Source organism: Acomys russatus, chromosome 13 (assembly GCF_903995435.1).
Source record: "Acomys russatus chromosome 13, mAcoRus1.1, whole genome shotgun sequence".
Taxonomy (NCBI): domain Eukaryota; kingdom Metazoa; phylum Chordata; class Mammalia; order Rodentia; family Muridae; genus Acomys; species Acomys russatus.
The window spans coordinates 735,515-758,808 of NC_067149.1; the positions used below are offsets into that span (position 1 = coordinate 735,515).

The window sequence follows — 23,294 nt, forward strand, 5'->3', positions numbered from 1 at the left end:
GAAGAGCAAGAAGAGAGAGCAAGCAAGCCCTGGCAGAGGCACCAAGCTGGCCGAGGCCGCTGAGGCAGTGGTGGCAGCCTCAATCCGGCTGCTGCCGCTCAGCAGGAGAATCCCTACAGACAGCTCACTAAATCTGGGGACGCACAAAAATACTTCATCATGAAGCCATGAGACCTAAACAGAGTATGTACACTATCTCTTTAGCCATCTTATGAATACAATCAAATAGGCTCAAAGTCAGTTTTTCATTACTCTCCTAAATACCTTCATACATAAATCATAGGTACTGAGCAGTCCAATGGTAAAACAGTATTTGCTTTTATTCCTTCCATCTACTCTGAAGAAATCCTGGCATATGAGCCCAACGATAGGTTACTGTTGCACCCACAAGGAACTGGTTTTCTTTCTCAACATCTAGTTAGTCTGAGTTAGGAAGGAGAGACTCCAAAGGACTCCTAACAGAGTAAGAACACCTGCACTGGGAGAAGACGGCTGGCTACCTTCAAACTCAACTCACAAAGATTACATTCAGAAAAGTATGGATGGAAGCAAACCCTCCAAGTGAAAAGACAAGTCATCCAAGAGGAAAACTATGAACAAAAGAACACAAAATCCATATGAAGTCATCCTAATGGACACATGAGAAAAGATGCCCCATCTCAAAAGATCGTAAAGGCAAAGTGAGTATGACCAAACCACAACCACCTGATTAATTTTCAAAGGTTTTGAAATCTGGCAATTGCAAGTGTGATGAGAAATGAGGGAACAAGACTGTCACATATGCGGGGCGGTGGTGGTGCACGCCTTTAATCCCAGCATTTGGGAGGCAGATCTCCATGAGTTCAAGGCCAGCCTGGTCTACAGAGCAAGTTCCAGGACAGCTAGAGCTGTTACTCAGAGAAGCCCTGTCTCAAAAAAACAAAACCAAACAAAAGAATAAGACTGCCACACATGCTGAGCAGGACTGTAAACTGGTGTAAACCCTAAGGGACAACCTGGCAGCACCCTGTAAAGCTGGTAGTAAGGTGCAAGACCTATGAGGAAAGAAGTGTGTACTGGGCATATACTAGACAGTGCTCTGCACACACTGTGGCTGGCGAGTGAACTTGGCAGCGTAGCGTCATCACCAGCGTAGGAGGAACTCTAGATACCAACACTATCTTCTGTGACACCCCATCACTTCCTCCGTACAATACCCATGCTTGTACCTCTGCTTTGGCTTTCAATGTTAAAAGACTCATACCAGCCAATTTTTACTTTATAAGCACAAAGACATACTAAGCCACACTACACACTGAGCCTCTATGAAGATAAACAGCCTCCTGCCTGTTTCTCCCCTATCCCTCAAGGACTGCACATCTCAGCCTGATGCCCCATTGTCTCTTGTTAGAACAGAAGAGAGAAATATCAGTGACTTACTCTCCGAAAGACAGCAAACACCCTTTCAGATTCTACAAGGAGAGGAGAGAGATTCCTATGCATTGGGCAGGCACTCCAAAGGCACTTTAGTGACGTTTACATCACTTCTTCCAAGGAATCCTAGTTGAAAAAGGTTCTTTCAAGTCTCAGATCTGGGTTTTAATCTCAACTCTCTGCATTTGTCACTGGCTCTAACATAACCATCAATTTTCATATCCATACTCAGGACAGCAGTTGTTGGGATTCAAATTAAGTTAAACGGTTGTTCAAAAGATGTCAATAGCTGGGCAGTGGTGGCACACGCCTTTAATCCCAGCACCTGGGAGGCAGAGACAGGTGGATCCCTGTGAGTTGGAGGCCAGCCTAGTCTACAGAGCGAGTCTAGGACAGCCAAGGCTACACAGTGAAATCCTGTCTCAAAAAACCACCACCAACAACAAAAAGCTGTCAATAATATAAACAAAATGTTCTATCAATAAATATTTAACATGTAAAAGGTGAATCTCAGTTGGCCCTTCCCACCAATTCTGATGCCACATTTAAAATAATCTCACTAGAAAACAAAGTTTTGTTTGTTGAGACAGGGTTTCTCTGTGTAGCCTTGGCTGTCCTAGGCAAACTTTGTAGACCAGGCTGGCCTCAAACTCAAGAGATCCTCCTGCCTCTGCCTCCCTGAGTGCTAGAACTACAGGAGTGCGCCATTGCGCACAGCTAAAAACACCCACTTTAAAAGTTTTATTAGTGTTGCTGTTGTACATACGATATGGCTGTGAAAACAGGTGGATACATGAGTGCCATGGCATATATAAGGAGGGCAAAGGGCAGCTTGCAGGAGGAAATCAGCTCTCTTTTCCCAACATGATTTCCAGAGATCAAATTCAGGCCACTAGGCTTGTTCATTTTGCACTTTTATCTACTGAGCCATTAGAAAATGTAAACAAAAACCAAGCCAGGCCAGGTGGTGCACATCTGTAATCCTAGCCACTCTGGGGGCAGAGGCAGGTCTGTCTCAAAACAAAACAAAACAAATTCACCAGGCAGTGGTAGTGCACACCGTTAATCCCAACAGTCAGGAGGCAGAGGCAGGTGGATCTCTGAATGCGAGGCCAACCTGGTGTTACAAAGTGAGTTCTAGGACAGCCAGGTTTACACAGAGAGAAACTCTGTCTTGAAGGGAAAAAAAAAATTTAACTCAAAAATCACTTAAATTGGGTGTGGTAATAAATCTGTTTAATCCCAGAACCTGGAAAGTAGAGGGAGGAGGGGGATACTGAGGAGTTCAAGGCCAGCCCAGGTTACACAGCTGAGACTTTATCTTAAACTAACACTAACACTAGCACTTGAATCCAGTTACAGCCTAGACATGCTTGTACAATTTACTGTACAGGTCTGCTCGTGGCTTGTGGCTCTTGGCCTAACATGCCATAGGTGCTAGACCAAGCATTTCCTCTTCAATCTTCCTGATCAGGTAAAGTGGAAATCCTCCAGTCCAGAGGAATCCTCTGAGGCCTGGCTACCAAGCTTTAGGCTTTCTTTTGTGTCCTGTACTATAATCCAATAAATGGTTATCATCTGTATAATGTAGCTTCATTCAGTTTGGAACAGGATTTTATTTTCTTTTTTAATTTAGGCTTATAACCCAGAGCAGATGATGTAATATGACAGATGGCAGAGAAAGCAGGCTAAGAGGGGCAGAGGCAGTGTGATTCCACATCAGTGCTCAGCGGGCAGGAGCCACAGATCACCTGGTTAGGATGCTGGGTTCAGATAAAGACTTCTTTTTACGCAGGCAAGCTGGATTTAAGCAAAGTGGTGGGCGGAGGGACAGCTTCAGAGATGCTCCCTCCTCTTTTGGCACCTGTGCTTTGTCTCCCACCTCAGATCAGATTCCTTCCAGGACCACTAATACTATCTAACCTCATATCCTCCCAGACTCCCTGCCCTAATTAGGGTTACTATTGTTGTGAGGAACACTATGGCCAAAGCAAGTGGGGGGCGGGATGGTTTATTTGGCTTACACCTTCACACTTCACACCACAATTTATCATCAAAGTCAGTCAGGACAAAACTCAAAACAGGGCAGGGACCGGACAGCAGGAGCTGATGCAGAGGCCAGGGAAGCTTGCTCTGCATGGCTTGCTCAACCAGGCCAGCAGTGGCTGGACGTCACTAATTAAGAAAATGCCCAGCAGGCTTGCCTGAAGCTTGATCTTATGGAGGCATCTTCTAAATTGAGGTGCCCTCCTCTCAGATGACTCCAGCTTGTGTCAAGCTGACATAAAACCAGTCAGCACACTCCCTTCCCTAAGGCTCTAATGAAAAAACAACAAACTTGAGAGGGAAAACCCTGAAAATTTCCACAGCAGTGTACACACCCGGCTGGGAAAGAGCCATCCTCAGAACAAGCACTGTGACCCAAGTGGCCAAGAAACAGACTATAGCACTCCTACTGAAACCAAGCCATTTCAAAAGCAACAATTTCCATCTTGACCAAAAGTCAAAATACTTTACTACACCTTAATAAATTTCAGCATGGCAGAATGCAGTATTTTTTATTAATATTCTTAGTTATTTGAGGTAGGGAGTAATTTGGTATATCTTCCTTACTTTTTAATCACCACTTCCTCTTTATAATTTTGTCAGCTATCGATTCTTTCACTAATTCTAAAAACCTTTCCAATATACAAATCACATTTGTACTTCAGAACTCAACTTAGCTTTTTCTTCTTAATCAGAGACAATTATCTACTCTTCTTAATTTCCTTGTTTCTCTTCTTTTGTTTTTTGTTGTTTTTCGAGACAGGGTTTCCTCTGTGTAGCCTTGGCTGTCCTAGACTCACTTTGTAGACCAGGCTGGCCTCGAACTCACAGCGATCCGCCTGCCTCTGCCTCTCGAGTGCTGGGATTAAAGGCCACCACGCCCGGCTCCTGTTCCTCTTCTTAATAACACTTCTCTACAACAGAAGGATGCATTCATCACACACTACAACTTTAAAGTTAGTCTATATTCAGCCTCGCCCGTGCTTTAAGCTAAACAAGATCTAATTGTGTTACAGCCAGCCCTGAAACCAGTCACACTGACATAAAAGGCAGTTCCAGCTGATTACCTCAACTATTTAAAGCATATTAACTATTTCACTTCTTATACTGTCATTCTTTAAAATCAGCAGCAGTTTGCTTCCCCGATGTTAGCTGCTCCACCTAGTGGCAGAAAACCAGTTGTGCAACACAGAAACTTTAACCATCATTTCACCCCAACAGCCCTGATTTCACGTAAAGTTTAACAAATTCTCAGTTGGAAACACTTTGCACACCTCGGTCTGCCCTCCAGCGGCATGCTGTTTCCTCATAAGTAAATGAGAACAACATACTAGCATCATGAGACACTTAACTCATGTAAAGCCCTCAGCTACCACCTCCCCACCCCTGACTACTACTTATTTTCATCCTATACACACCAAGCTAATCCTCCCCTGCTTTCACCACCTTCTGTGTTTCCTTTTGGTCACCTGCTAGATAAAATTCAGATGAAATTCGTAGTCCCTCAATCTTTACCAACCTGATCTTTCTTCAGTCTCAGGAAGAGAACTTACACTAACCTTCAATCTTTAACATGTGTTGCTCTTTGTTATCTATCCTAATAGAAAATCTTGCTTCATTGCTGTCTTCTTCCAAGTCATATTTAAGATACTAACTCTGCAAACCTAGATTAGCTAAAAGTACAATCTTTCCTTTACGGTTCCACAAACATCCTTCACATAACCCTAAACAGAATTTCTAAAAAGTAGGGGGTTGAAAATTAAAAACAGGGCAACATGCGATTTGTTTTTTTTTTTAATGAGTGAATTAAACTAAAACTAGAACAAAACAAAAACCACAGTACCCAAGGGCTAAAATACTTTAATAGCCAACACAGTAAAGTAAAAACGTAAAGGTTTTTATGTTCTCAATAATAAAAAGCTAGAACATTCCTTTGATAATACAAACTTTTTTCTGCTTACATTTTCAGGGAATAAAAGAATTTAATACTAAAAAGAAAAACAAAACAAACTCCTCTTAAAACATTAAAGGTAAAAGATTACCACTTAGGGCTTTAAAGATGTAGTAAAGTTTCTCACTCCCCCCTACCCACTTGTCAAACACCCTAAGCATAGAGAAATACACACTACAAGTGACACAGGCTTTTAGAAGAAAGGAGTTTATCCTCAGGTGGCCTGTCTGTGACTTTACCATCCCCTCAAGTCTTCTGAGAAAGGAACCAACGATTACCTTGCAGGCTTCCACTGCAGACTAGAACTGTCCCAGGTCTTACTTGTACAAATACACAAACATGCCTAGTTGATGATGTCTGTCTGGTCCAACCTTTAACTGTGCCTTTCCCTTTAAGAAAAGCCATAATTGATTTTCCTCTATGCTGTTCCAAAACCCTATGTTTTGAATCTGTAGAAATTACATTCTCATTCCCGTTCATACAGTTTAATAGTCAATTGTTTACTTTAGACTGTTCACTGTTAAGTATGCTTTTTAAAACAGTAAATCCAGCCCGATCCCAGAAGCCAACTGTTTCCCTGTCACCTTGCAAAGGGGGGAGCATGTGCCCATAAAATGGCATTCATAGGCAGCTAGACAGCATTCCCTCTATTGCTCAGGGCAGTCTGCCCTACAATCCTTGGACCACAATGGTTTCAGCTTTATCATAGTTACTCACCACCAGTATCTGAATGTACATCACCCTTACGAAGAGCTTCCCAGAGCTTGCATACATTTGTGAATCAAGTTAAGTGTGTCGGACTTAACAAGCGAGCAGAGTCTTACGTAATAACAGCCTGCAGACATTCCTGGTGTATACACGAAGCCTCTTCACAACATCTAGAAACATGGAGTCGGAAACCAGCTTCCTCTCCGGGCAACACAGTGGATGCCAAAAATACAGGGAGTATGTGCTGAAAGATGCCTGAAAATTGAGCTCTACTCTCTAAGCCTTCCTCTGTGGCTCTGAGCTACAGCAAGTATTTAGAGTACCTATGAACTGCTGCAGTTTTCTGTGCTGGATGAAAAGACTCTATGTAGTCAGAACCCTGATTTAGGCACCACTAAGCCTAGCCTTTCGATATTTTTACTCTATACAGTATTTTTTAACAGTGGGACTGCTTATGAGTTTCTTGGACATACTTTTCAGATTACAGCAGCCTCTATGCTATGTTGCCATCACTGTCCATATAGGTTAAGTGACTCAGGCATGTTCAGGAGGTATGCTTGCTACAAATTCTCCACTAAAATTCTCCCACCTCTTTTCAAAAGTTTATAATATATAGTAAAACAGAAATGGCTACGGCCAGTCACACTCTCCTAACAGGTGGAATAGACAGACACCAGACAGAAGCCCTGGGCAGTTCCTCTTAAACTTCATCAGGGCTGCCCATGGGTAAGACAGCTTCAGCGCTAAAAATGGAAACCACTTATGAGTTAACTACTAAGCCAAGGATGGCTTATTCGAAAATGTCAGAAGGAAAAAAAAAAAAAAATCACCCAACAAAAGTGGCTTGCCTGGCTCCCTAGCTACCAAATCCTGAATAGAAGACAACACTAAAGAACAGCGCCCAGCCTGCCCACAGGAAGGCAAGTGCTAGGCCAGGCGGGAGGGGCAGATTCACCAGGGTATTATTGTAATCATCCCACAACACAGCCAGGTCACAGCCAGGGGCGCACTCAGGAAGCAGCAAAGCGTATTCCTATAAACAAACTCCCACACAGTGGTGTACAATTTTTCTGCAATTTTATTCATCAGGACAGTAAATGGAACAGTAAAGCTACAAAGGAAAGAATTTCATTGCTTTATTTTTATTTCTGTTTCTCGAAAGACACCAACAGGGAACTTTTAACAAGGACAATACAGTAAACAAGACCTGCAAAGGTTATTAGAAACAAAGAAGAAAGGAACGGCACAAAGTAATTCAAGAAAGCAAAGGGTGTCAAAATGCTGGTAAAGAAGAATGTCAGAAACACAAAACAGCTCCTCTCTGACTGGTGAGGGCTCATTAGCTAAGAGCACTTTCTGCCGATCTTAATGACCTGAGTTTGAAGCAAGGGACCCGCATGGTAGACAAAGAAAACTGACTCTCGAGTTCTCTGTTGACCTCCATTTGCATGCATACACACACACATACAGACAAGTAACCAGTTACTAAAATCAAATTTAAAAACAAAAAAACAACTTCTTCAATTCCATACCTTATCAATGGCTTTTCCAACTCGAGAAACACTGCTATGGATGTCTTTGTGGTCAGAGGCCAACTTCTGGACAGTGTCCTTTATTCTTTTGCAGCACTGTGTTAGAACAAGTGAAAGTGTCCCTGATAATTCAGCATCTTGACCTATTAAAAAAAAAAGGGAATTTTGGTCTCACATAAAGACAAGAAAAATCAGTATTTTTTTGAAGCCAGAGTCATAAGTATCATTTTTCAACATTAAGAAATAACTGAATTTATTTATTTTTAGAAATTAAAATTTTACTGTGAAACAAACTATTTCCACAATATCATTACCATCATGCTGGATCTACTCATGTCTAAGTAATCCACTACGGGGGAGGTTAGAAAGCAGTGGAGCAGCACTCAAGCACCCTTGCCCTGCAACTTACCTGCTGGTTCAAGACACAACCGCCACTGTAAGGCAAATAAGACAGCGTGACAAAACATCACTGCTGTAAGGGGCACAATGAACGGACATTGTACATGATGTAAGTAGCTTGAGAGGAAAGGAAGCAACAACGTGAGACCCAGTGCAGTTACATGGCAGGTAACGCCCGTAACCTCAGCACACAGGTGAGCTAAGGCAAAAGGTCACAACTGTGAGGCCAACCTGGGCAGCCTCACACAGAATACACACACCTAGAATACTGGCAGAACAGCCAACAGGCCACTGTGTCTAATGATGACTTCTGGCTGGGGAAACAGCAGAAACGGGTCTAAAAGACAAGGAGCTCCTGCTTTTGTAGGCTCATTTTTGTGCTGTAAAGACTGATTTTTTACTATGAGTGACAGAACGAATGAGCCACTACAATGTCTTAAGCAGAGAAGGCGGACATTTTAACATGACCACTCTGATTGGCAAGAGGAACGCAAGAACAGACTCGGGACAGTAAGCTGGGAAGCTGCAGGAGCAACCCAGCTGACAGCTGGCAGTGGCTTGGCCTATACTTTTTGACTGGTCAGGAGGAGGGGAAGCCTCACAGCTGCCTCAAAGGTTTTAAACTGAGCCAGGTACAAAGACGGTGTTGCCAGCCAGTGAGATAAAACAGACAAGGATGAGCACGTCTGAGAACCAGGAAACAGGCATTTGTTAAACTGGAGGTGTTGCCCTGGGCACACACGGGAGACGACTGGGTGGGTGTGCAGGCCTGGAGCTCAAGATCAGAGTCAAAACTAGAGAGACACATTTGAACAACTACAGCGTACAAATGATCCCTAAGCTATGAAACTAAACAAAAGTACAACACAGGTCCGCACAAGTGGAGAAAGGCAGATAGGAAGGAGAACCTAAACAGACTAAGCAGACTTCTTAAGTCTAACTGAGGGGAGGAAAATCAAGTATGGTGCTGGGGAAACCTAGTGAGACTAAAGGAAACCTGCCAAGGTACAAGGAATAAACAACCATGTTAAAAACACTGCTAAGTCAAGTGAGCTGTAACTGAACACTAGCCATGGGATTTATAGCACAGAGGTCACACCCACATGAGTAGATTCTCCAAAGTTTCAAGAAACCCTACAAGGTTGCAGACCATGGAAAGGAATACAGTAGTAACGCAGCCACCGAGGCATGAACAAGCAGTGCTCATGGTGTCCAATCAGGACTGGGCAGCCCAGGCGGAAATACCCTCATCTCTAAACACAATCACAAACTTTAAGCCAGACAATTGCCACTTCTAACAAAGTGTCTACCCTGCTCCTTTGCAACAGTGAGGGGCATCTGGTCAGCATGAGCTCCTACCCAGCCGTGCGCTCCTCCTCCTCCACACACGGCCTTTCTGCACACGCACCCCCTCCTCACCCCTCCTCACCCCTGCTCTCTCCTGCATTCCTCTGGCACTAGTTTATACAATCTAACAATTTTGTATGCATGCTGACATTTGTCTCAACTATCCCCAAGGTGAGTCAAGGCTCTTACTGCAAATTATATATGTACCCTTGTAAGAAAACAAATTTATTCTGGATCTTGGATTAACCAATGGTTTTTTAAATTAATTTATTCATATTACATCTTGATTGTTAGCCCTTCCCCTGTTTCCTCCCATTCTTCCCTCCCTCCCACTTCTCCCCTTCTACCAAACATGACATCAAAAGCATAAGCAACCAAAAGAAAATAACTAACTGTGACCTCATTAAAAGTAAAAGTTTCAGTGCTGGTGTGCCTGTGGTCCCAGCACTTGTAAAGTAGAATTAAAATCAAGAGTTCAAAGCTAGCCTTGGCCACATGAAACTGTGTCAGGAAGCTGGGGGGGGGGGGGAGAACAGAATGGGAGAGAATATTTGTAAGTCATACTCTTAATATGTCAAGAACAAAGCTAAATTTACAAGGAAACACAATGCATCAGATGGGGTGTGACTCGGCGGTGGGCCATCTGCCTGGCTTGTGTTAAGGTTAATGGGTACAGCCCTCAATACAGCAAAACAGTAAGACAAAAACACAACTCTTCCAACCCAACAACAGCATGACAATTCAATTTAAAATGACCCGAAATGGAGGGTAGGTGGATGGCTTACAGTCAAGCGCTTGCTACACAAGCTTGAGGACCACAATCTCCCACATAAAAAGCGGGGTGCAGCAGCACACACCTGCAGCCCCAGTGCCGGGGAGGCGGAGACTGAAGGGTCCCTGGGTGTGAGCTCCAGGTTCAGTCAGAGAGCTGGGGCCGTCACGCACTACATGAAGATGGGTCAGTAGCAATGTCCCACCTGTATGATGAAAGGGAAGAGGCTTCCTACAGCATTCTCAGACACACTCCTGCAGTTCAGCAATGCCTATCTGGAAGCTCAAGAAAGCATTATGGGATAACCTAAAGGAAAGCCCTGTTCAGAGAGGATCCACTAATGTATTTTCAAATGGACTCAGCAGAAAGCAGTCGAAGGTAAAAACAGGCTTGAAAACCACTAACATGGCCAGACTCTCAGACACAAGATCAAGTTCTACGCTCTAATGGGAGTCTTAAATGTTTTTCTGCTCTTTCCATGGAAACACAACCTGCTTCTGGAACTCTCCTGTGAAGAAATTTAATTAATTTACTTGCTAGATATAAAAAGGAAATAATACGACAACCATCTTCACCGTAACTAAAGTATAGCCCAGGGGCTGGAGAGATGGCTCAGTGGCTAAGAGCACTGACTGCTCTTGCAGAGGTCATGAGTTCAATTCCCAGCAACCACATGGTGGCTCACAACCTATAATGTGACCTGATGCCCTCTTCTGGCCTGCAGAGGTACAAGCAGGCAGAGCACTGTACACTAGATAGACAGACAGACAGACAGACAGACAAGACAGACTGCCCGACGGACGGACGGACGGACGGACGATCCACTGGTGGCCACTTGTCACGCAGGATAAATTCCCTGAACCCCATATGCATGCACAACAAATGAGGCACTGCCACCATCCCAGTGACATGTCTAACATGACTTCATTAAATGAGCATGAGCATTAATTAGTATATTAAGCCAAGCAAACCATCACACACAATGGGTGAGTTAAAAAATCATTTCTGCTCAGGACACAGAGGCAGGGGAATCTGTGAGTTTGAGGTCAGCCTGGTCTACAACAGGACAGCCAGAACTATAAGAGAAACCCTGTCTTGAAAAAAAAGAAAGAAAGAAAGAAAGAAAGAAAGAAAGAAAGAAAGAAAGAAAAAAGAAAGAAAGAAAGAAAGAAAAATCATTTCTGTAACTGTAGGGTACAGCTCAGTGACAGGGCACTTGCCTAGCATATAATATTCTCACTACAAGGGGGGGGGCCTTAAAACCCCTTAAATGTAACAGAATAGCACCTTTAAAATGAGCTACCACACCTGGCCAGCACCTTTTATTTCAGAAATAGATTTTTCAGAAACTGAAGTCAGGGCCTCCTCCAAAACCAGACACTCACCAACTGAACTAGACCTAATGAATCACCGTGTTTCTGTGATGCCTAGCTAAGAGTCCAGGGCTCCCTGCGGACTTCCACTTCAGGATTTATGTCTGCTAGTTTTATAGAAACTATGTTAGAAAAATGTCTGTTTCACCATCATCCTGTGCTTCGCAGGCAGGGTTTTACGCTTCATTGCAAATACCCGTCTACCATTCCCATAACATTAATTGAAGACAGGAAGCACAGCGCCTAAGCCTAACATGTAGCCATGGTGACTGGCATGTCACTGGCATGTAATAACTTGTTTTGGTGGTAGTGGAGGCAGTTTTGTTTTTCTTTTTGAGACAGGGTCTTGTTTTTCACCCAGACTGGCCCCAAACTCACACTCCTCCTGATTCTATCTCCAAAGTACTAGGATTATAAAGGGTGCATCATAACACCTGGCTCAATAATCCTTTATAGAATGAATATAAAAATAAATTTAACATTAGAGTCCAATTTCAAGTCCAGTATAAGAGACTCTGTTTGCAGTTTCACAAACAGCAGTTTGCAGGTCCTCTGGCTTCTTGCAGAACGTTTAGTGCCTTCTACACAACAGCACTGTGGCCTACCTTTTCCAAATCCAACATAAGCCAGAAATAATGGTACAGTGCCCCCTCTCCCTGTGAGCTCACCGAGAATATCCCACAGAACCTTCACACGCATGCACGTGTCACACATTGCTTCTCTCTCCTCCCTATCTCCTCTAGAACTATTGGCTTATGTGTGCGCACATTCTCACTTCCAAATACGGCACAGCAAGCCCCTTGCTCCTCTACAGTCATACGCTCTCTCTCTCTTCCCAACACCTGCTACTACCACACAGCAGGAACTTACATGTATGTATTCTGACATAAGCCATTTTTGAATTAGCATCTTCATTTGTAAAATAAAAAGACTTCAAGTTATGTTAAAGATACATAGACACCCGTCTCAATTTCCGTTTATCAAAGAGCTTCCCAGGCTGGTGAAAAGCTCGGTTTATAAAGGTGCTTGCTGCCTGATGACTTTGATCCATGGAACCCACATAAAGGTGGGAAAGAGCTGACTCCAAGTCATCCTGTCATCAGCACGTGTACGTACGTGTACACACACACACACACACACACTAGTAATTTTCTTCACATAAAGGTGGGAAAGAGCTGACTCCAAAAGTTATCCTTTCATCAACACGTGTACATGTACACACACACACACACATACACACACACACAAATTAGTAATTTTCTTAAAAAAAAAGTACTTCCTAATAGCTAAACATAGTAAATATCTTAAAGAGATATCTCACAAAGCTAAAATTATAAATTTTCTAGCTATAGCCTGGTTTTGATAAACTACCAATGCACGTTTAGTATTTCCTACCATTTATTTGCTCTGTATTTCCCCTTACTCGTCACAAAGCTAAGAAACCCATATGGCCAACTGCAGTTATATTCACTCTCATTTTGACCCATCTAAATTCAATCAAATCAAACTGACAACTGACAAAACGACATCTAAAGTCCTACTCAGTGTTTGAACTCTCAAATTTGTTTGATACGTATTTTCATATGAGATGGTGTGATGCTACACTACTGCACAAGCACACGCTGTTGAGAGAAATATAGCACTGTCAAAAACACGCTGGCAATGAACAGCATCCAAACACAGAAGACTGGGCATCTGCTCATCAGCTAACAACAAAAGTTCTAATTAGTCTATAAGGGAGCTTAAAGGTATCAATGTCCCATCAAGGACAGGCTGCCCAGTAGTCATATTAGATAAGACCCTTTATAGTTGAGAGCATCATAAAACCTGAGCAGCAAAAAAACCACAAAAAAGTACTGCTAATACCCAAGAAAGTTATGACTCAGATTTTCAGTCTAAAATCTACTGCCTATGACCAAAATATTTTGGTAAAAATGAACTATAAGATTTCCTAGATATCACAACCCCTATTTATATATTTTTATGAATATGTTAGAGGCAGAAAATACATATTAATTTATATATTACATATACTACATTTGAGCTCTTCTAAGTTATTTTTACCTTCACAAAATGGTGGTTTTTCGAGACAGGGTTTCTCTGTGTAGCCTTGGCCATCATGGACTCGCTTTGTAGACCAGGCTGGCCTCGAACTCACAGCGATCCGCCTGCCTCTGCCTCCCGAGTGCTGGGATTAAAGGCGTGCACCACCACGCCCGGCTTAAAAATGGACAGATCTTAAAAGAATTAAATAGGAAACAAGTTAGGATGCAGAGAAATAAACTCCATTTAGAAAACATAATACTAACTACACCTAAATGAAAACCCAGACCTCATAAATTTGCATTTCAGAATTCAATAAAAATTAGCTCCTAAAAATTAAGACAAAACAAACCAACAACTGCACAGGGCTAGAATGTAAAGAGTAATTACTCAACATACACAAAGTCTTAGGTTCAACCCCAAGCACAGGATGGAGAGTCATTCGCTTGTGATACTAGCCCTGGCATGGAGGTGGGTAGCAAAGGACAGCCGTACATCAAGTCATCCTAGGCTGCCTAGCAAGTTCCAGTCGGGCCTAGATATGAGACTGCCTATGGAAGGACGGACGGACTATAGATAGGTAAATACATAAATAGATAGATGGGCAGATGAAAAGACAGAGATAAATGTTTAGAATATGAATCCAAACAAGTCGAAAGAATACCAGGTATCATTAAGAAGACTAGAGGGGGATTTTTTTATGGTATCCCATTCTTTTAGAAAAAAATTTTTGGAAACCTTTTATTTTTGTTTGTTTGTTTGTTTGTTTTTGTTTTTTCAAGACAAGGTCTCACTGTGTGGCTCTAGCTAGCCTAGAACTCACTACGTAGATGAGGATGGCCTTGAACTCACAAATGCTGAGACTAAAGGTGTGTGAGACTAAAGACTCCCAGCTGAGAGTCTCAGTATTTAAAAATAAAATGAGAAACAATCCAACAGCCTCATTTTTTTAATTATAGAAAAAGGGAGGAATGTTAGGATTCTGCTTCAGGCCGCCTACCTGTGATGGCGTTGCCTACCTCCCATTGGGCGTGGGCCTGCCCAAGACTGTAAAAGGCCAAACCCTCCTCATGGCTCTCTCTTTTCTTCCTACCTCCCTCTCTTCTCTGTCTCTCTGTTTCTCTTTCGAGTTCCCCTCCCACCTTTCCTTCTCTCTCCATGCTCATATAATAAACCTCATATAATATAAAAAACAAATAAATAAATAAAGGAGACCAAAACAAAATCCCAAAAATGTCAAAGGGGGGGAAATTATGGCATTTAGATTCAATTAATATGAGTGTCAAGCCTTGGCTAGCAGTGTTCCCTAACATTACTAGTTTCTAAATAGCTTAAGAATTTTAGCCGGGTGTGGTGGCGCACGCCTTTAATCCCAGCACTCAGGAGGCAGAGGCAGGTGGATCACTGTGAGTTCCAGGTCAGCCTGGTCTACAAAGCAAGCCCAGGACAACCAAGGCTACACAGAGAAACCCTGTCTTGGGGAAAAAAAAAAAAAAAAAGAAAAAGAAAAAGAAAAAGGTTCAAGATGCGAACAAGAACAGAGGAAAGTCTCCCTCCCCAGCACCCTTGTCTTGCCACCCTCTTCTGGTTCTCCATCCGTTTTCCTGCTTCCCATATTCCCACATTATTAAAACGTATGAAGAGCTGGGCACAGTGGTACACACCTGTCATCTCAGCAGAGTTTGAGGCCACCCTGGTCTACAAAGTGAGTCTAGGACAGCCAGGGCTACGCTGAGAAACCCTGTGTGTTTGGGGGGGGGGGATTGCTACAAAAAGTACGAAGAAGCACTGTCCTAAACAGACTTCTTTTTCTACCACTCACCAGTTTGTGGTCTACACAGATGGTCTTGCATTACAGGGCATTGCTATTGCTAAAACTCATGCCAGTCTCATCTCCCAAATTAGATATAATATTCATAGATACTTGTCCTTTGTAACTTACCTAAGATAGGCTATTTCTGGGATATCCCTGACCTGTGTTACTATCCAGAATTAGAAGACACCTAAAAGATAAAATGATCTTAGAAATGATTTTATTTATATCAAACATTAAACAAGTCCCCAATGGTGCATGAGCTAAGACCCACTGAAGCCCACTGCTGCAGGATGCTTTATCCCGCTGTGATCCCTGAGACTGTGAACTGTAAAACCTGTCTTTTATTTAGTGTGGTTGAGCCCTAACACACACCTTTAATCCAAGAACTGTGTTTATTGTAAAACAGGTGATTAAGGTGTGGTCCAGCCAGCCCTAGCACACACCTTTAATCCAAGAGCTATCTGTACACTGGAAATTAACCCTAGGTTAAGAGGTGGAGCAAGAATCCAGCTAACAGGGATTAAAGAGTAGGAGGGACTTTGAGTTGAAGGGTATTTAAAACAGTGGAGAAGTAGAAGGTACTCCTGGGCTTTTAGTTTTTAGCTCTTGAGCTCCTTGGCCTTTAGCTTTTTAAGCTCTGAGCTAGCAAGCCTTTGGCCTCAAGTTTTTTGGCCTTTTCCTTCTGGGCTGTGAGCTGAGCTAGAGAGCCCTCTGGGCCTTTTCCACAGGGGTGTGAGCCGAGGAGGAAGGGCAGCTGGGTTCTTTCTCTGCCTCTCTGAGCTCCCAGGTTTTCACCCCAGCATCTGGCTGCTCAGCTTTTATTGGTAAAATAGAACATTTGGGATTTTCATTTAAATCAACAGCTTACAGACAAGGTCATTTTAACGGCTCAGTACTTAGAATTATATGAACACAGTAGGACACAAGGTTAAAGCTGGGCAGCAAAGGCTGGGCTAGTCACCAACACTTCCAGGGAACAGTACGGTTGATTTAACTCAGAGTTCTTCCATTTTCATCAACTTATGTTATGGGCAATGTGCCTGTCTCAAGCTCCTCTTGTGAAGAATGGGACACCAAGGCTCTGTAACTCCAGACACAGGCAGGATGAGCAGCGCACAAGGTGCCCAGGACCACAAACTCCACTCTAGTTACTGATTAAGGAGAAAGGACAGAAAATAACAAAAAAAAAAAAAGAGGGGGGGGGAATATTGGGAGATTTTGCAGGCCATGTTCCTGTCTTTTGAGCTCAATTGGCCATCTTTATCTCTATGTGGGAAAAACGTCTCTGAACATGCAAGTAATCATGGAATGCACAGGTAAATGACAGAAGACACTTTCTGGTGGCGTCTTTTGTGTCTTAGGAGCCAGCCTTGCTTATGGAGTCTATTTAGTCATACGTCTAAACTTTTCACTTTAAATTAAAATTCTTATGCCACCTCAAACCCAAACGATACTTGATAACACACAAATCTAAATGAACAACGTTCCAAATAACGAAGAATTGTCTCCTCCATAAGCCTAGGTGGGACTGGCTAGCCAAAGCTAAATCCGCTTCTAAGCCCAACTGCAAACACACTGACCTTTTATTTCTCTACTTAAAATAGCCTGAGTAGCTTGGCAACCCATCTATTCTGCTTTTACTCTGCTTGAACAAAGGTACAGCTATCCACCCAAACTTTTATTTATGACCCATTCAAATGCCACTTTCCACACTAGATGTAAGTGTAGACCACACGGCACTCAATTCAAAGCTCAGAAGTCACTCTTCTCAAGAGTATCTTACTAATATTTAGCACAATCTCAACAAATGGGCCCTGTTTATGTGATCTACCCGGAGTTAACTAAAAAGCAAGGCTAAATTAATCTAACAGGCCCTAACTAATTACTTCTGCCTGTAATTTACACTTGACACAGGCAGGTCCCGCTTAGCATGCAACACTTCTATATACAAATATGCATACTTTTCTATATGTATTTGTAATATACAAAGCTCAGTTCCTAAAATGGAAGCTTCTGCAAAAACATTCAATTTTCAATCTTTGGTTTCTGTCTACTAATACAATAGTATATTATACCTAAATAGTTTACATTTAGACGTTGGTGGTCTAAATGTGAATTTACAATGTCATATCCATATTTTTTTCGTACTCACTTGCCTAATTACACTCTCAGACTTATTAAAACAAGGAAGAGCTTTAACACTCATTAACTAAATGTTCAGCTATTTTCTGACTCACTATTAAGATCATATAGGAGTCATAGTTTAAGTTTCAAAATTACAAACACACACACACACACACACACACACACACACACACACACACAGTTTTAAGATGCTACTCTAAGGGCGGGCAAGAAGGCTCAGCTAAAGGCTTGTTGCGACGCTTGATGACCTAGGTTTGATTCCTGGGACCCACATGATGGAAACAGAGAACTGACTCCTCCAAGTTGTCCTGTGCCGCCTGCGTGTTCTGTGACACTCTCCTACACCTACCCACACATCTCAAGTAAATAGATGCAATGGGCTGCTTAAGATTTTTTTATGTGTTCATTACTCTGCATACAACAGTGTCGTTAACCAGCTCACAACATGTATTTACAGTGTGTGTAACTACACAGACAGTGCCATTTTTAAAAAGTGACACATTACCCTACTGCCCCCAATTTTTTTTTTGAGGTGTTAGGCAAGCAATCTACCATTGAGTGTAATTTCCCCAATTCTTTCTTAACCTTTCTGAATACAAGTGTCTCTGCCTGTCAGTGGGGTAACGAGGAGTCCTAGAACAACAATGGTGGGAAGCTTGTTCCCAGAAAGCCTTTTTATTTTGGATTCAAACCATTTGCATATATTATCTGTTCAAACAAATGAAATTTAGGTTTGAAAATGCACAAGAACTCCTTCTAAGGACGCAGTGGTCAAGATCTTGCCTAGAACTCATAAGATCCTGGGTTTGAGTCCCAGCACAGCCAAATTCCTCTCAGTAATGGTAATAAAAATAACCAAAAAATAATCGGCACACCCTTAACTCTTACAATTATAATTTCCCCAACTACATTTTAAGCATATTGTGAAGCTGTTACAAAATTGTTTCAGTCTCTTTCTGTTTTGCTTTTCTTTGGAGACAGGGTTTCTCTCTGTAGCCTTGGCTGTCCTGGACTCACTTTGTAGACCAGGTTGGCCTCGAACTCAGGAGGTCACCTTCCTCTGCCTCCCAAGTGCTGGGATCACAGGCGTGCGCCACCATGGCCAGTTTTCAGCCTCTTTTCTGCTTTTCATTCCTCACAAAATGCTAACAACAACAACAACAAAAAAAAAATGTTGATGTGTTTGCCACTAGGGAAAAACTGAAAGGGGTGGGCAGTTAATGAAAGTGAACTTCAATCAAAATAATTCAGGCTACGCAGCAGAGCTCAATACAATTCTCAAACTTCTGATAAAGTAGGTTAAAAAGTGGTCTCACCACCCCAGACCAAGGCACCGGTCCCCGTTCCCATTTGCCATGAACACTATGTCTGTCCCTTTCACCTTGGGCGCCCACTGAGGCCCTATCCAAGGCAACAAAGAGAAGCTTCATGAAAAGGAAGGGCCCAGTTCATCCAGACCTCTCTAAGCTCTCTGGCCTCTGTTGACCACTCACGCTCTAGCTGCCCTAGAACCACCCAAACTCTAGAACTGTGTTTCTTTCTCACAGTCATGCCCCACTATTACCCCTCTAGCAGTAGCTGGGCATTCAAAAAAAGGGCAAAAAAATCTTTCCCACCCCTTTCCAGGCTGATGAGTTCATCGGAGACAGATAGAGTGGCAGAGCATAAGCTAATTCACCAGATGTGAGTGACAATCCACACTGCCCTCACTCTCCGTACTAAGAAAGCTACTTTTTAAAAAGACTAGTTCCAGGCTAGTCCTCTAGGGGTGTCGTCTAAGCCCTGGAGTGAGGGTGAGACAAGGTGGGAGAGCTCACTAGCCCCATTTAAGGACAACGGTTTCCGACACATAGTTTTCTAACTATGCTCATTTATTATAGCTGTCTGTGATCCCTTTTACCTCAATCACCCCACTACAGACTTGAAGTAAACTTAAGAAACTATGGCTTTTAAACTGGACTAATCTCCCGATACTGGTAAAAGATGCTCTGAAACAGGAAGTCACCTACCATATGATGCAATGATCCAATCTGGCAAGCTGTTTACAATCCCCAAGGTTCTACTTTACTCATTCTCTTCTTTCAGGAATATTACCTACCACTCATAAGCTTAAGATCCAGAGGACCCTGAAAGAAGACTACAATTGGAGCCTGTCTCTCAAATCACAATACCCTCCAGATTACCCAACAGGTGTATGCCAAGCCTTAAAACAGAGGTAAACTCTGCTTCCAGTAGACATACCTCTGGAAGGCGTACACTTAAGATTCAATTTAATATCCACTGCCCATCACCTGCATTAATCCTTAATTTAGAAATTAGCTGCTTCAGAGAGCCCACAACCAAACACCAAAGCATGTTTGTTGTTTGTTTGTTTGTTTGGGGCCAGGGTCCAAGACAGAGTTTCTCTGTGTAGCCCTGGCTGTCCTGGACTCATTCTGTAGACCAGGCTGGCCTCAAACTCACAGACTCTTGCCTCTGCCTCCCCGAGTGCTGGGATTAAAGGCATGCGCCACCAACCCAGCTCCATCTGTATCTTCACTAAAAAGAACACCAATAGAAAGAAAAGAGTATCTCAGAAACCAGACCTACTATTTATATATATTTTTCATATTTTTAACTACCTTTCATCACTTAATCCTATCCAACTTATTAAAGTTGAATTGAGAGATGCCACTGAGGACTGGCATCTGTTACATGTGTAACAGCACAAAAAAGAAGCTAAACAGCAAAATAACACTATGTATTATAATAGCAGGGCATCCGTGGCTGCCACCCCTCACACTACAGGTTTGTGAAAAGTTCCCCTACCAAGCAGGGAGACCTAACTTTCCAATTAGGTAATTTTTACAACCATTTTATCCATCTGGGACTGGCTGTAACTTCCCTAGAACAAGCCTCACAATCACACCTCTCTTCTCCTACATCCCCTCTTCCAGAAGGGACTCTGCTCTCCATCTTTTCTTTCTCAAAGAACCCTTCAACCTCTGATCTGGTCTCCAAAAAGGAGACATTCCTGCCACCTCTCCAGGTGAAGGCCCTATATTCACTCTCTTTCCCTTCTGGCTTCTCCCTTTCTGATGAAAAGACAAAGATGTCCTCCACGGAAAGGGGGTGTGGTGTCCTTAAGGACTGACTATCTTCCACCTCACTATGCACTATATTTTTCTTAGCCAGAAATAATCTGGTTTGTCCACGAAATAGTCAAGTGACGACTAAGCAGCCTCTCTTCTCTCTTTCTGCCCTTCTAACTTCTGCTCTACCTTGGTTGTGTTTACAGCCTAAGATCTTTCATCTTGAATGCTATGATCTCCTCCACTGTCCTCTTAGAAATGTCTGAAAACAGAGGTGGCACACTGGTAACTCCAACACTGGAAAGATGAAGACAGGAGGACTAGAAGTTCAAAGCTGGATCGGGCCATACAGTGAGATTCTACCTCAGACCACTACACACAAAAGAAACCTACCATTTTAGTCTCACGTGTATCCCAAGACCTTTGCTCTATCTTCATCAAACCCTTGAGCATGTATCTCAGGAATCAAAATTCACCAGATTTCCTCACACCCCACCGTATTCCGTATCAACTATATCACCACCACCAATTAAGTCCAATAATCTTTTCACATGCAGCCATCAACATGCGTTCCATATATTTACAGAGAAGCGATTGCTACGGTTAAAATAGTCCCCCCACCCCGCCATATTAATATTCCAACCACAATAGTTCCAGCTTAACTCTTGTCAAGAGTTCCAAAGTGACAGCTGTGTCAGAAGTTGTCACACTCCTTTACCAGGGAGGAACAGTCACACACAACTGAAATGTGTGGGAAAGGAAGGAAGGCGTAGAGGGAAGGAGAGAGGCACGCCTAACACTGCCTCAACCTCACCTGCTCCATCTGCATTTCTCCCTGACCAGCAAACATATCCCTTTAATTTCTGATCAGGCCACAAACTGACAAGGGCCCGGCCTCTTGAATGAATCCATTACGTTACAAATTCTTTACCTCTGATTCAAAAAGGGTCAGCATCATGGCTCCAAAGTAGCAGACCTTTAAATGTTATTTTTAAAACACAAAAACCCTTCTTTCTCCACAAGTTAGCCCTGGCATCTATCCTCCAAGACGCGGGGCAATTAATGAAGTAATCTAGGCAAAAAGCACTTTTTACGAAAAACCCGTTGTCTGAAAGGACTATTAACAAGTACAAACTGGACTGGGTAAGGCAAGTAACTAACAACTCGAAGGAGGCTCCGGCGGGAGCGCCGAACGGTTTGACACCGCCAGCTTCCCAGGAATGGAGTTCAGACGAGCTGCCTGCCGGCTCGCATCAGTCCAACTCAGAAGTTGCAGGAAGCGGCCGATGTGGAAACTCAACAGCTAAGAACACTCAACTCTCTAAACGCAGAAGCGCCAAGGAGAAAAGTCTCCGAGAGCGAGGAACTGGACAGAGTCCCGCGCGGACCCCCGCCCGAGCCGTGCGCGGCGGACCGCTTCCCCCCCGCCAAGGCCCCCGCGTTTCCGGGTGGGCCCGCCGCGCGAGACAGGGAAAGTGGCCGCGGCCTGGGGACCAGCCCACGTCAGCGCGGGGCCCCGACCCCCGCGCGCCCACGCGGCCGCCCTCACCGTGGCTCTGCAGGATCTCGTGCTTGAGGCCGCCGGTGTAGTCGATGAGCTCCTCCAGGCCGCGTTCGCACAGCTGCCCGTAGCCCGAGAACTTGTGCAGCACCTTCTCCAGCTCGCGCTCCACCGTCACGCACTGATCCATGCCGGAGAGCGCGGCGCTCGGTTCCCCGGCGCCCGGGGGTCCGCAGTCGTTCGGCCCGGGCCCCACCGAGGCCGCGTCCTGCTCCTCGTCCCCCAAGGCGGCGGGCGGCGCGGGAAGCTGAGGCAAGGCGGGCGCGCTAGCCGCGGCGGCGCCGGGGGAGCCCCGCGCAGCCCGTGCCCGCCCGCCCCATGGCGCCCGGCCCCGCCGCTCGCGCTCGCTCGCTCGCCCGCCCTACCCGGCGCCGCGTCCCGCGCCCTCCGCCTCCTGGCTCGCCGCGTTCGGCCGCCCCCCGCCCCGGCGGCGCCGCCGATTGTTTTTGTTTTCACGGGAACCGGCCGATGACCTGGTTCTCCCGGGCGGCACCAAGAGCCGCGGCCCGGGAGGGGGTCGAGCCTCCCTCACGAGCGAAGGAGGAGGAGGAGGCAGCGGCGCGGGCCGTACCAAGCGCGGGCTCGGCGCGGGGTGCGGTGGGGAGCGACGGGGCGAGCGCGGGCGGAGGGACGCGCCGGCGTTCGGAAGGTGCGGGCCGCACCACGCGGGAGGCGGGGAGGGAGCGGCGCGCCGAGGGCGGAGCGAGCGGCGCAATTGGCCCGCGCGGCTGAACTGGGAACTTTAGCCAGAGCGTCAGCTTCGCGGCCGGTAAACAAGAGGGTGGAAACCGTCCCCGGCCGCCCCGCCCAGAAGCGGAAGACCGACCAATGGACGCAAGACGAGACGGACGCCATCCAATCCCTGGCCGAGGCGTAAAGCTTCAGCCAATCCGGGCTGAGGGGCCAAACCAACGCGGTCGCTGTTGGAGGGGGGCGGCTTGGGGAGCGGAGAGGAGAGCTTTCTCCTCCCGGGAAGCCGCCAGGGGAAACCAGACAGAAACCGACAGGGCGGATTTCTGCAGGACTTCGCCCCAGTCGCAATTTGCGTTATCTCCTCATGGCACCTTGACCAAAATTCCGGCACCGAGGCCCTCCTCCCGGGACGGAAAGCAGTCCG

At 44.6% G+C, this 23,294-nt stretch overlaps 1 protein-coding gene across 2 annotated transcripts in view; it reads right to left on the reverse strand.

Moving 5' to 3' along the window:
• Window positions 1–22,429, reverse strand: part of Rmnd5a (required for meiotic nuclear division 5 homolog A) — a 47,981-nt gene extending 25,552 nt beyond the window's left edge. For both annotated transcript variants that reach the window (XM_051154694.1, XM_051154693.1), the window contains exons 1-2: window positions 22,166–22,429; window positions 7,651–7,793 (exon numbers count right to left, since the gene is read on the reverse strand). In XM_051154694.1, coding sequence (XP_051010651.1) covers window positions 7,651–7,793; window positions 22,166–22,307 — 285 coding nt within the window. In that variant the 5' untranslated portion in view covers window positions 22,308–22,429. The remainder of the gene's footprint in view (window positions 1–7,650; window positions 7,794–22,165) is intronic.
• Between the last annotated feature and the right edge of the window lie 865 nt (window positions 22,430–23,294).